General features: G+C 44.6%; 1 protein-coding gene across 2 annotated transcripts in view; it reads left to right on the forward strand.

The window, feature by feature from the left end:
* DNER (delta/notch like EGF repeat containing) overlaps positions 1–13,497 on the forward strand; it is a 277,810-nt gene that overhangs the window by 166,126 nt on the left and 98,187 nt on the right. For both annotated transcript variants that reach the window (XM_080799207.1, XM_080799206.1), the window contains one exon: positions 470–623. In XM_080799207.1, the coding sequence (XP_080655333.1) occupies positions 470–623 (154 nt within the window). The remainder of the gene's footprint in view (positions 1–469; positions 624–13,497) is intronic.

The following is a 13,497-nucleotide window of genomic DNA, read 5'->3' on the forward strand; positions in this document are numbered from 1 at the left end:
GCAAGATGGAAAATGGTCAGGGTAAATGTCAGTAAAGAAAGAACGAGAAAAATAAATGTATGAAATTAAAATGTAAGGAAATAGGGGCGCCTGGGTGGCTCAATGGGTTAAGCTGCATGACCTTCGGCTCAGGTCATGATCTTAGGGTCCTGGGATGGAGTCCTGCATCGGGCTCTCTGCTCAGCAGGGAGCCTGCTTCCCTCTCTCTCTCTCTCTGCCTGCCTCTCTGCCTACTTGTGATCTCTGTCTGTCAAATAAATAAATAAAATCTTTAAAAAAATGTAAGGAAATACACACCATTTCTCTCAAAGCTATGATTTTGATCAGATCAAAATATAAATGACATGATTCCAGCATTCAGTATTGGTATAATTACAAAAAGGAGCGAGGCTTTTGAACTTTGAGATTCACAGCCAGAGTGTATATTTTAGAGGTCTCATGTAACATGTATGGTATGCTTGTGTTTTAGGCAACTTTTTCCTGTACCTGTGAGGATCAGTACGTGGGTACTTTCTGTGAAGAATTTGATGCTTGCCAGCGGAAGCCGTGTCAGAATAACGCCAGCTGTGTGGATGCAAATGAGAAGCAAGATGGGAGCAATTTTACCTGTGTCTGCCTTGCTGGTATGATTTCCATAGATGAGTTATTATCGATCTCTCTGTAGAAGGTACACTTATTAAGGGTGGCTAAGTGATACACTGTCCAGCTGCTAGACAAGGCAACTTTAAATTCTTACTGATTGTCTCAGGCTGTGCTTCACAGGCTTGGGAATGGAAGAGCGAAATTCACATGGGGATAGACATCCTGTTCCTTGGCTGGCTTTCTGACACCGGGATGCTTCTGTCTTCACGGTCCACTGTTTTTATCTTGGGGAAATGCTATACTTGGTCAAAGAGAGGTCTGGACATTTCAGAAACAGTTCTGCAAATATGTACCGGGTGTGGACTGGGACTGTGTGGGTGATGACGCTCAGTACCAAGAAAATTCCAGGACAATCTATGCAGGTTGCTGTGTCAAGCCACCTCATCTTCCCATTGATGTTAATTTCCTTTTGTTGTTCTCCTCAGTGGGGGAGGTCTGCAGTGTTCCTTGATCAGTATGGAGGATTGGTGGGTATTACTTGGAGACCAATGGGCAACCGGTAGGAGAGCACAAGCCAGTGCCCCCAGATTTCTGTGCTCTTCAGTCATCTTAATTGGCCTATTGCTTAGCCAACTTGATTGTTAACACTCAAGGAGCAGGAATGGCATTTCCCAATGAACATTCTGATATGGCTATTTTGATGCCGCTTAAAAACAAATACCAAGTTCCTCCTTTTTTTTTTTTAAACCATTAAATAGCATGCAAAACTGGCATCACCTTTCCTTTTTCTGTTTCATCTCCGGTTGCCAACATCTGCCTCTGGGTGGGGGATTCAGGATGCCGTAGGAGTTGGGGAGAGCCAGAGGGATGGAGTGAAGGGACAGTTGGAGTGATGAAGTCTTTATTTTAAGAAACAGGATACAGTGGTGCAAAAGTTTATAGACAAAAATTGAAAGTTCTTCACTCATTTCTCCCAACCCAAAGCATCAGTCAGTCACTGGGGTAGGTTAATAATCTGGTATATTCTTTCCAAACCTGTGTGTGTGTGTGTGTATATGTATCTCTGTGCAAGTGTGTGTATTTCTCTTGCACACCAGATAATTAAGTATTTTTCTATATACTTTTTAAAAAACATGGTTATAGTATACATAATTGTTCTATAACTTGCTTTATTCCATGTATATTACATTTACAGTAGATCGTAGATAACCTTTCATGTCAGTATGTACAGATTTGCCTCATTCATTTTTAACTGTTTCAGTGTGTCTCCTAAACTTGTATCTCCAGGTCAACCTCCCTCCAAGCTCACCTACTGGTTACTTGACATCTGCCTTTGGATGTCCCAGGCCACCCTTAAGCTCCGCCATTTACAAAACCAAGCTCATCATGCTCCCATCCCACCTGCTCAGCTTCCAGTGTTCTATTTCTATAAGACAAACATCTGCAAGTCATCTGAGGTGCCTCCCTCTCCCTTTGTCCACACCCCTTCTACCGCCAAGTGTTCTCCATTTGACCATCTAGAGACCTCGCAAATCCAGAACCCTCTCCACAGCCCCATGACTGCCACCCCCAGGCTAGCTGCCTCTGCCCCTTGTCTGTGGTGCTGAGGTCATCTCCCACTGCTTGTCCATACTCCTGACTGTGCTACATGCTGAACCATAGTCATCGTGCCTAAGGGAGCCCCCCTTTTTTCCCCATACCCTCCCTTCTCCACCTGGTGGCAGGTGATCATTTTCCTATTCAGATCTGGTGTGGTTGCCTTCCTACTTCAATCCCTTCTTCTCATTGCTCTTTGGTCCTCAATCTGTCCTTCGCCTCCCTTTCCAGCCCCATCTCACCCCATTGCCCACCTTGCACTGGGCCTGACCACCTTGACCTTTCTTGTCCCCGACAGCCGAGCTTGCTCCTTCTGCTGTGGGTCCACGTCTCCTCTTTGTGCCTGGATGGCTCTTCCTCCTGCCTCCTGGGTAACTACTCCCAGGTTTTTGTTTCAGACCTCTGTGAAATGCACCCTGTCCTCGGGAAGCCTCACTAAGTGTTTCAAGCTAGGTTCCCTCCCTTTTCTCCTTTCATAACCGTGTGGTCCTTCCCTGGCAGCCTTCATCTGTTTTCAGTGTTCATTTACACGTGTGATCTTTTGATTACTGCCTGTCTTCCCCACCAGCGTTAACCTCATGGGAGTGGGGCCTGAATCAATCTAGCTCATCACTGTATCCCACACAGTCTGACAAATCATGGATGCTCAATCAAGGTGTTGATAAGGTGAATTAATGAAAGCATAGGGGCATGGCCTCGTGTTTTAAACCATTCCTCTAGTGATGGATCTTTAAGGTGTTTTCAATTTCTCTTTTATAAGTAATGTCAGAACAAATAAAGAACCTTCTATAAATGGTCTCAGTCGGGTGGGTAGGTGGAGCTTGTCACTATTTGGACTGAAATGATTTCAGTTTGATATTTTACCCAAGTCTGTTCTTAAAGGGCATGTCTCCATTTTATGAAAGGAACTCATGTGCACAGAATCAGAAGGGTCATAATGCATGCTTGGTGACACTCTCTCATCTTGTCCATAGCCTGCTTTTTTATATATTTACTTAGCTCTTTTAATAATGTAAAAATCACTGGTGAAACCAACTTCAAAACCAGAAGTTCAACCCTATATAACTAATCATATAGTCTCATTAGCCCTTCCCTTGACTTCCCCTTTCTATCTAGGGGTACTGATCATTCTGAACCTTGAGTTGATCAGTCCTTTGTTTCCCCTTTTATAAAGTTTTAATATTTACACATTTTTATAGAAGGATTTAGTTTTGCTTTAATTGTTTTCCATTAATAAAAACAGCACCATGTGTGAATGCTGTTATGGTGTCGTGTGTGTAATTCTCTGGTGCTTACTTTTTTCATGAGGTGCATCCATCTTGTTTGAGTTCATTCTTTTGGGCTGCTATATAAAATTCCATTCATCTATTTGCCCGTGGACAGGGAATGATGCACATCTGTGTATGTATCTTCTGTTGTGTACGTATTTGCAACTGTTTTAGGTATCCGCCTGGTAGCGGAATTGCTGGAACATAGGCTATGTAACTGATCACTTATAGGAGGTCACACCACACTCTTTCCCCAAGTGTTTGTGCTAATAAGTACTCGGACATGTGATGGGTAATTGGTTTTGTGAATTCATATCCTTTTCAATGTTTTGTAATGTCAGAAGTTTTAATTTTTGCTAATGGAATGGGTATGAAAAGGTGTCTCATGGTGGTTTCTGTATTTTGTAGTTCACTAATGACGCCGAGCTCCTCTTCATGTTGTTATTAGCTGTGTGTGTCTTTTCTATGGAATGCTGTCTTTCTATCTCTTGCTCCTGTGTCTGTGTCCTTGTTGGTTGGTAAAAGTCCTTTGTTTCTTTTTGATACTAACCATTTGTCAGCTGCATGAATTGCAAGTATTTTTTCCAAGTTTGTATGTTGTCTTTTCACTTTGCAGGGTCTTTGGGTGCGTGAACATTCTTATTATGTTTTGCAAGCTTTACTTCTCTAGTTACTACATTTTATATCCCATTTAAGAAAATATTTCTTTGCTTGAAGAGTTAAAAGACATTAATCTATATTTTCCACCCAGCATTTCAAAATCTGGTTTTTGCCAACCTTTAATTAAAATGAATTTTATTTTTGTATATGTTGTTTGAGAAAGGGATCTGATTTCATCTTTTACTGTAATTTTATTTTTCTTCTTCTTTGAAAGTACCCCATTTGTGTCAATATGGAGTATGTGAAACTTTATACTGTGTCCCTCCTTATACCTAAAGCTACCAACAGAATTTAGGAATTACTGGATGCCTAATACACTTTTAACTGTGTGGACTCTCAGGCATTTCTTCACTGTCAAGGTTTAGCCATTGATTTGAAATTTTCAGATTTTTGCTTCTTAGTGGAGAAAAGAGCTTCACCTTTATCATCTAAGATGATTTAACATCTCCCATGTCAATAGCACATCCTGGCTAGGTGGCACATTTGTGTATATAGGATATTCCTTGGGATTTCTAATAATACCAATAACAATAAAAAATACTTTAACTTTCAGTTGGCATCAGGGCCAGGGAGTTGTATTACAAGAATATGAATTTTGATAATTCTACTTAGACAGACTCAGGGATGGTTTGGTGATTGCCAGTAAACTCATCAGGAACCCAGGAGACAGCAGGCAAATTGATCTTGATTTACAAAATGATCATCTTTTATTTCTTCTATTACAAGCACAAAGCTATTTGTAAATAATAACAAGTTATGGTTCTAGTAAGCTATTTCTAATGGTTGTCCTATATCCTGAATATCACACATTTAAAACTTTAGAAACAAGGTATAGATACCTTTGTGCATTGGTCACAGTTTAAACAACTTTGAAAAATAATATACATAATCTGCACTGACATTTGATCACATAGTTCCCTGAGGTTCTTGAACAGCATGTGGTTTGCTTGGAGTTCACCACTTGTGAGAAAATCCATCCATCCAGGAGTCCTTTCTCATTTCATAAAAGTGTAAAGCAGTCATAGAACCAAAGCGGCTTCCTCAGTCTCTCCTGCTGTCCTTGGACCTGCAGTGACTTGCCTTCTGTTTCCTGAGGTGGCCTTGCCTGGGCTGGGGTCTCTCCACCATCCAGCCTCTGTCAGGGTCTCCCCGACTCCCAGCAGCTTTTCTTCCTTGCCTTTCACAGAGCTGGGTCTGTGCGCTTCCTTTCCCCATGGCCTCCATTCATCCTCATGTTCTAGAACAGATCCTAATTCTGAGCTAGAAGAAATATAAGAAAGGTTACCCTGGTGCCCTCACTCTTTGCTCGTCTACTTTTGGACTTCGTCCAGCTGTTCTCTTAAGCAGGGTTCTACCTTCTCCATTCTCATTCCCTGTGGGACAAGCCCCGCCCCCCTTCTAGCTTCTAGCTCTGCCTCTCAATAAGCTGCTCACTGCAGTCAGTACATGCTTGGCCAAGAATAGTTAGGGGAACACTTGACGGTACTGGAATAATACGTCAATCACCAAACCTCAGTGGCTCCCAAGAAAAGGTTATTTCCTGTCATATCATAGTCTGAGGAAGGATATGGATGACACTGGAAGTTCTGAGACCTCTCTAAGAGACCACATGCAGGGACAGAAGCAAGAGAGGTTCTAGAAGTTGCCAGACACTCTGAAGGATAGCATTGTATTTGAAATCGTTGTAGCCACTTGGTTTTCAGGTGACAAGAAGCTGTGAACTCCCTAATGACACTGATTGGGCGTGATGAGGTGAACAGGTTGGGGCCACCTGTGAGACTTAATAAAGACAAGTTTAGTGGCAAACTAATGTGAGGGACAGAGTCCAGAAGGGTCTCTTATTTTTAAAATTATAGCATAGTATTTAAGAGCACAGGTTCTGGAGACAGGACACCCAGATCTCAATCCCAACCAACTAGACCTTGAACATGGGCTGTTTCCCCTGTTTGTTTCCCATCTAGCTCCAGCGTCATACTGTCTGGTCCAGAAAAAGCTTCCTGGAGACCCTGCTTTGTTGCCTGAGGTTACGTGAGTCCCAGGTGCTGGAGTCAGCCTTGTGGTCTAGACCCTGACCCATCTGCCCTGTGGTGTAGACACTACCCATCCCAGTTGACCACAGCCTCTAAAACCACCAGTCTACACGCTGCTATGTCCTTACCGTTTTCTAGTCCAGCTCCTCAAGCGAGTTACACAACCTCTCTGGGCCTGCCTCTTTGCCTCCGCAAGATTACAGCAACCCTCATCGTGAGTTAGGAATGTCACATGAGAACCAAGCGCCTGGTCTGTTTCTCACCCATCTCCAGTATCTAGCCCAGTGCCTGGCACATAGTAGGTGCTCAATAAACAACTGCTGACTAATGAATGAATGAGCAGAGGGAGATGAAATTTTAACAAGGTGCACAGATGTATAATAGGGACTCACAGCTCTCACCTCTCCTCCTTGGGCTCCTCCCTGTAGCACACATTGTGTGTTTTTACCTCCCACATCAGACTTGGCTGGTCAAGGGCAGCGACTGTTACATTCTATTCCTTTTTACTTCTCTGTCCCCTGTCAGTGCCCAGCCCCAGGCCTCCCACAGTCATAGACACAGAATACACAATTACATTGAAATGTAGCTTCTTTAATCAGGATTCAGTTTATAAAAGCCTTCTAATGTTGAGAATATAGTTTTTCCTCAAAGGAGCTATTACTTTTTCTGAAAAGGGCTGTGATACATCTTCAAAACTGTCACTGCCAAAATATTATTAGCATCAAGCAAAGCATTTTTCACCTTCAGAGTGCTTCACTGTTCCAACTTATTGGTGATTTCAGCCCATTATTAAAAAAACAAAACAAAAAACCAAATTCGTCATTTCTGAGGCACAGAGAGCGTAGCATGTGTTTCCGTTCCAGCTCTACCCTTAAACACTGAGTGTTGCTCAGGTAGGTGTCCAGATCTCTCTGAAGAGTGAGTTAGCAGCGGGTCACCTCCTCCTGGAGTGACCTCCTCCTGGGGACACATCCTGAGTAGGCTAGGCTGTCAGTGCTCACACCCAGCCTCACTCACCTCAGGAAGTCAACGTGTGAGCAGGTGAATGTGGTTTTTTGGCTAGTGGCTTAGTTCAGAAGTTCAGAGTGGAAGGCCCTATCCTGGACATTTCACATAAGTTGAATTATTTGATATGTGGCCTTTTGTGTCTGGCTTTTTTACTTAGCGTCACATTTTCAAGGTTCCTTCATGTTGTGCGTTATCAGGGCTTTGTGGCTTTTTTATGGCTGAGTAACATCCCATTGTGTGGAGACACCATCTTGTTTATTTGTTTGTCCGCTGATGCACAGTTGGGTTGTTCCCACCTTTTGGCTGTTGTGAACAGCACGTCTGTGAACCCCGCCCTGGTTATGCTCGCCCTTCTCTCCTCCTCCTCTACGGTCTCATGCTTCCAGGCTCTCCTGTCTTCCTCTCTCTCTCTGCAGTCCTCCATCGTCCCCCTTCATACTTGGCTTCTCATCAGCAGGGATTCCAAGGTCTTGTCCTTTTTTTTTTTTTTTAAGATTTTATTTATTTATTGGACAAAAAGAGAGATCACAAGTAGGCAGAGAGGCAGGCAGAGAGAGTGGGGGGAAGCAGGCTCCCTGCTGAGGGGAGAGCCTGATGCGGGGCTTGATTCAAGGACCCTGAGATCACAACCTGAGCAGAAGGCAGAGGCTTAACCCACTGAGCCACCCAGGCACCCCTCTAAGGTCTCATCTTAAATCAAGTCCCTAGCGAGCAAAAATTTAGTTAGTCCTTGATGCTGCTTCTGTATGTTTGTCTCCTCCTCTCCCCCCGCCCCCCGTCCCCGTCCCCCTCCCTCATCTTCTTCATCACTGCCCCACACTGGTCTTGCTCCATACTGTGATTTCCTACCCATTGACTTACACTTCCCTTCTCTGTGTATCGTGGAACTTCTCCGAGGTCATTGGTGGTGTCCTTCCCACTAATTTCCAAGGCTCTTTCTTTGTCCTTGTCTCTTTAGAAGCTCTTCCCACCTGGCTTACAGAACGCTGCATGTTGTCTGCTCTCCCGAGGCTGGCCCGGCCCTCCTCCTCTCTTTGCTTTCCCTCCTCTTTCTCAGGAACTCCTCGCTTACCCCTCTCCTGCTGCCTCCCTCTGCCTTGACAGCAGTCACTTATGCTGAGCTGTCACCTCTCAGTGTCTGGATTTCAGATCCTTGCTTCCCGCCTGTCACCTCAGTTCCAGCACTTTCACGGACTTGGCCCTGATGCCCTGCTAACGCCTCAGCTCCTCCTCAGACTCAACAGGGTCCTCCTCCTTCGGCCTCCCACACACGCATTCAAGCCTGACTTCTTTCGAGGGTTCTGGTTTCTATCCACCGTCCTATCACCACGCTTGACACTCAGGCTGGGAGCTCAGGCCTCACGATCCACTCCCTCGTCTTATTTATCTCTGGACGGTCCCTAGATTTGCTCTCTTGAGGATGATTTCCCATGTGCCCCAGCTCTTCCCCGTGCCTCCACCGGGCCCCGATCTGGGCTGTTGTCACCTGCTGCTGGAGTGACTGTGATAAGCCTGCCCACCCTCTCCATGGTCCGCCTCACTTACAGCGGTGATGCTGCATTCCAGAAGCCCCGGGCTGGTGATGCTAAGCAGGCCTGAGAGGTCAGAAGGCCCGAGTGCCCAGACTGCTCCCGCGTTCCTCATTCTCCCTGGGACTTCAGGGCAATGACACCGTGAGACTGAGGATTCAGAAAGGTGACTGGCCCAAGTGCCCACTGTTATTACTGTGGGTATAAGCCAGGAGTTGAGGCCGTACGCGGTGCCCAGCCACTGCTTCCCCTGCAATTGATTTGGCCTCAGCTCCTCAGTGCTGTCCCTGTCTGGTGAGCCACCATGGACACCATGGGACCCTCAGAGCATCCTTTTCCATTCTGCTAAGACCTACACCCTTCCCACCCTCCTGCCTCAGGGCTAGCCTTGCTTGGCTCTCAGCGTTTTCTTTCTTTCCTTCTTTTTTTTTTTTTTTTTTTAAAGATTTTATTTATTTATTTGACAGACAGAGATCACAAGTAGGCAGAGAGGCAGGCAGAGGGGGGTGGGGAAGCGGGCTCCCTGCTCTCTCTGCTGAGCAGAGAGCCCGATGTGGAACTCGATCCCAGGACCCTGGGATCATGACCTGAGCTGAAGGCAGAGGCTTTACACCACTGAGCCACCCAGGTGCCCTGGCTCTCAGTGTTTTCAAACAAGCCTCATGAAAAGGAAATAAAACACACACGAGGAGTAAAGAAATGGTGGGGGTTGGATCCATGGTCCTGGGTTTGATTCCAGGCTGAGCCACTCACCGACGCTACCTTGCTCCCTTGAGCCCCAAGTTCTTCCACCTGTGAAATGGAACAAGTCTCAGCCTTGTAGGAGTTAAGGAGAACCAACCCACACGCACATACAATACAAACACACAGACACAGACACAGACACACAGACACACACACACACACACACACACACACACACACACAGGCCCAGAATGGGGGATCCACAAAGGACACCTTTTGCAACTTCTAAATGCTAGTAAGAGATGAGAGGGACAGGCACTGCCATTCTCATTCTCTCCCCAGACACTGTGCCCATGCCCCCCGTGTCCCTCTGGAGTCCCCCTTTTTGTCTCCCCCACAGCACCTATGCTGAAGAAGAAGGGAAGAGAGTTAAGCTCTCCCCCCAGACTGAAGTGAATGAGGATAGGAGGTGACCAGTCTGCGACACCCCTTCCCCACCTCTGTCCTCTGTTCAGAAACATTCAAAGATGCCCCATTGGGAACCCCAGCTCCTCAGTGTGTGGATTGGAAACCCCAGCCCCGTCTTCATTCCCTACCCCTCAGTCAGTGCATCTGAATGTGTCTGATTTGGCACTGTGTCCCTGCTTTAGCTCACCCTGTGTGTTTGATTATTTCCTAGGAACGTGTCTTCGCTCCTTCTCCGGAGTGGGAGCTCCCTGCAGGCAGGGGCTGCTTCTAAGTATCTTTTAGTCTCTCTGATGGTGAATTTTTCACTCACACAAAATGCTTTCTTGAGGAATGAATACCTTCTCTATAGTTTGGCTTATTGTATGAACCTAGAATTTAATTGATAAATGTCTTTAAGTCAGTCCCTTAACTTGTTGGTCTCATGGAATAAATTCTGAATTTAATGTTTTCTCTCTTTTGGTTTCAGTTTCTAAAACTTGGGGGAGTCGTCAGAACATATTTAAAGAAAGGAACTTTTTTTTTTTTTAAAGACTTTATTTATTTATTAGAGAGGGAGGGAGAGAAAGTGTGAGTGTGAGTGGGGGTGGGGAGAGAGAGAAGGAGACTCCCTGCTGACTGGGGAGCCAGACCTGGGACCTGATCCAGGACCCCAGGATCATGACCTGCAGATGCTTAATGATTGACCACCCTGGTGCCCCTAAAGAAAGGACCTTTTGAGAAATATCTCCCACTTTGTAATCACCAGATTAGGACCTATTGGCGTTACACGTAGCTTGGCCTATATCAATATCATGATTTCTTATTTGGGTTCTAGGAAAATGGAATGAAAGAGATTATTTTAGAAATAGCAATGCATGGTGCTTACATAGTCATTAATTACTTTATAGTGAGAGCCTCCAGAGTCCCTGGCTCTGTGCTAGGGGCTGGGGGAAAAAAATCACCAACACCTGCTCTTAAATATAGGAAAGCCAATCTGGAAGCAACGCAGTGAAAGGCACAGTCATTCAGCCTGGGGGCTCCCAATCGCAAAAAGAAAAAAAACCCATGGCAACAGTATAGTCAGGAAAGGCTCTTTAAGAGAATATTTGACTTTCATTCTTTGATCTTCTTCTTTTGTAATCTGTGTCATATGTACAACTCTTAAATGAATAATATTAACATTTGATATTTTAAAAAGCCGCTGTTAGTTTTCTAGATCAGTAGTTCTCAGCCTTTAGCATGTACCTTGTGTCAGAATCACCTGGAAGCCTTCTGAAAACTCAGATTGCAGCCTGTACCCCCCCACACCCCCTCCCAAGGGTCTTTGACTCTGCAGGTCTGGGATGATGCTGGTGCATGGACCACACTTGGAGCACTGCTGATCTAAGCTGCCTGGTAAAAACCAAGAGATCCAAAAATATTGGCATATGGCTTGGCAGTGTTAAAATCCGTAAATTTTCCATTCATTCAAAAATATTGAACCATCTGCGATGTACCAGGCATGATGCAAGACTATGCAATTGATAGAAATGGCTCCTGCTTCTTGGGGTGGGTCTCACTGGGTCATGACAATTATCCTGGAAGCTGGGTATTGTCATTCTCCATATTTCGCCCAGGGGGGACATGAAGGTCAAAATCAGTCCTTTGATGTGCTACTCAGCTGACTTTTATTACCCTCCCGGAACTTTGACTCTCCTTTCCACTGTGCCTCTTGCCTAGGTGCTTATTAGATGTGGTTACTTTCTTTCTCACCTTGAGATGAATTTTCCTAATTTTGCAGAATGTCCGTGTCCTTCCATGTTTTCCTATTGCACATTCCAATTTTAATTATATTTTATTGATTGCCTTTCACAGATGGGCCTCTTATGTCTTCCTTTCTTTGCCTTTGGTTTTTAAATCATGTTTGCATTTGTTCGGGTGTGTTTGTTTTTCCCCTGCCAGCAGATCTTACTTTTTTCCTGTTAAATAATTCCTGCCTTCTGACTTTGAAATTGGATGCCTCCCAGATTGACTGTCTAGATGGCCCACAGATTCCTGCTATTTATTTCCTGCTTCAGTGTGCTAATATTAGGCACTCCCTCTCTGTGGCAGGGGCTGAAGCCCCAGCCCAGCTGCTCTGATCCCCCCAGGGCAGGAGCTGAGCCTGGTGGGTTCTCGCTGCAGCATTAGGCTTTCAGTACAAATCTAACAGCCTTGCCTCACTGCACAGCTGGGCTATTAAAAGACCAGGGATGATAAAAATAGTTCCCACCACCATTCCCACCTTGGAAGCTTTCAGGACAGCTCTCCAAAGAAACAATTAGATTCTATCTCAGGGAGTCAGAGCCACACAGAGGAATATTTTTATTTTAGCAGAGGAATCATGAGGTAAACATCATGTACAAAAACAGTTGCATGGGGAGGGAGGATGTTTAGAAAAACATCTGATCGATTGCCTTAATTTTTTAATAGCCTGATTCATTTGACCAATGATGCTTCCTTGTGATCTATCACTGAACTCTAGAAGGCTTTCCTTCATTTCAAGAGTACAGCCAGCATAGACCGTGATTTGGGGGTGCCGAGGGGTACAGGGTTTGGGTTATGTTGCTGGCAATCAAAAGACACTACCAGGATGTGGTTTTTCTCCAAACCATCTGGATATTCACAGGAAAACTTAACCATTTTTCTCTCTGTACACCGATAAATTTTAAATTATATTTTCTACTTAAATACGAAATAGCATAAAATTAAATGCTCCAAGTCTACATTAGACCAAATGTGATCTGGGAATGCATCCACTGAATGGATTATTGGGTTGAATGCGTTTCCTTAAAGGTGCCTGGTCGTCTTTGCCATCTGCCAGCCTTCACTTCGCACACGCGATTGATTTCACCCGACATCGTTTCTCACGGTTAGGTGCCTTAAAAGCACTAAGCTTCCATTTAGAGTTTAGAGCTTTGCCAATCGTCCCATATGTCCTTGAAAGGCATCCTTATTATATATCCCAAGGCACAATTTTCTTCTATCTTCTTTGTTGAAGTAGAATGTTCTCCAAAGAGACAATAAAACTTCTGTGGTTCCCTAAAAGGAGAGATCAGTATTTCTTATAATCACCTGTTCATGAACCAATTATTTTATTTATTCGTTGAATGTCGCAATTACTCATTCCTCAGTAACAAAGCTTTCGAACTCAAGTAATTTATTTTAAAATGGTCTTGAACTCGTTAGAGGTTATAAATATTCCTAACAATTCTGATTTTTTTTAAGATTTTATTTATTTATTTGACAGGCAGAAATCACAAGTAGGCAGAGAGGCAGGCAGAGAGAGGAAGGGAAGCAGCATCCACCCAGCAAAGAGCCCGATGTGGGGCTCGATCCCAGGACCCTGGGATCATGACCCTAGCTGAAGGCAGAGGCTTTAATCTACTGAGCCACCCAGGCACCTCACGATTCTGATTTTTTAAAAATGTGCTGAAGGTTCTGTTTCCCTGCTTTGAAAGGATTGGTTTCTGTTTAAGGGAAGATAAGAGGCATTGGGATGAAAACAAGTGTTTTTGGTCTCAAGGACCAAGGTCTCATTGACCTAAACCAGGGTTTCTCACCTCTCACATGAGGAACAATTAGGGCTGGATCATACTTTGTTGTAGGGGACTGTCCCGTGTGTTGTAGGATGTCAGTAGCTCCAGTGATGTGACAATGGACAATGTCTCCAGA

Source organism: Martes martes (assembly GCF_963455335.1).
Source record: "Martes martes genome assembly, chromosome: 3".
Lineage (NCBI taxonomy): Eukaryota > Metazoa > Chordata > Mammalia > Carnivora > Mustelidae > Martes > Martes martes.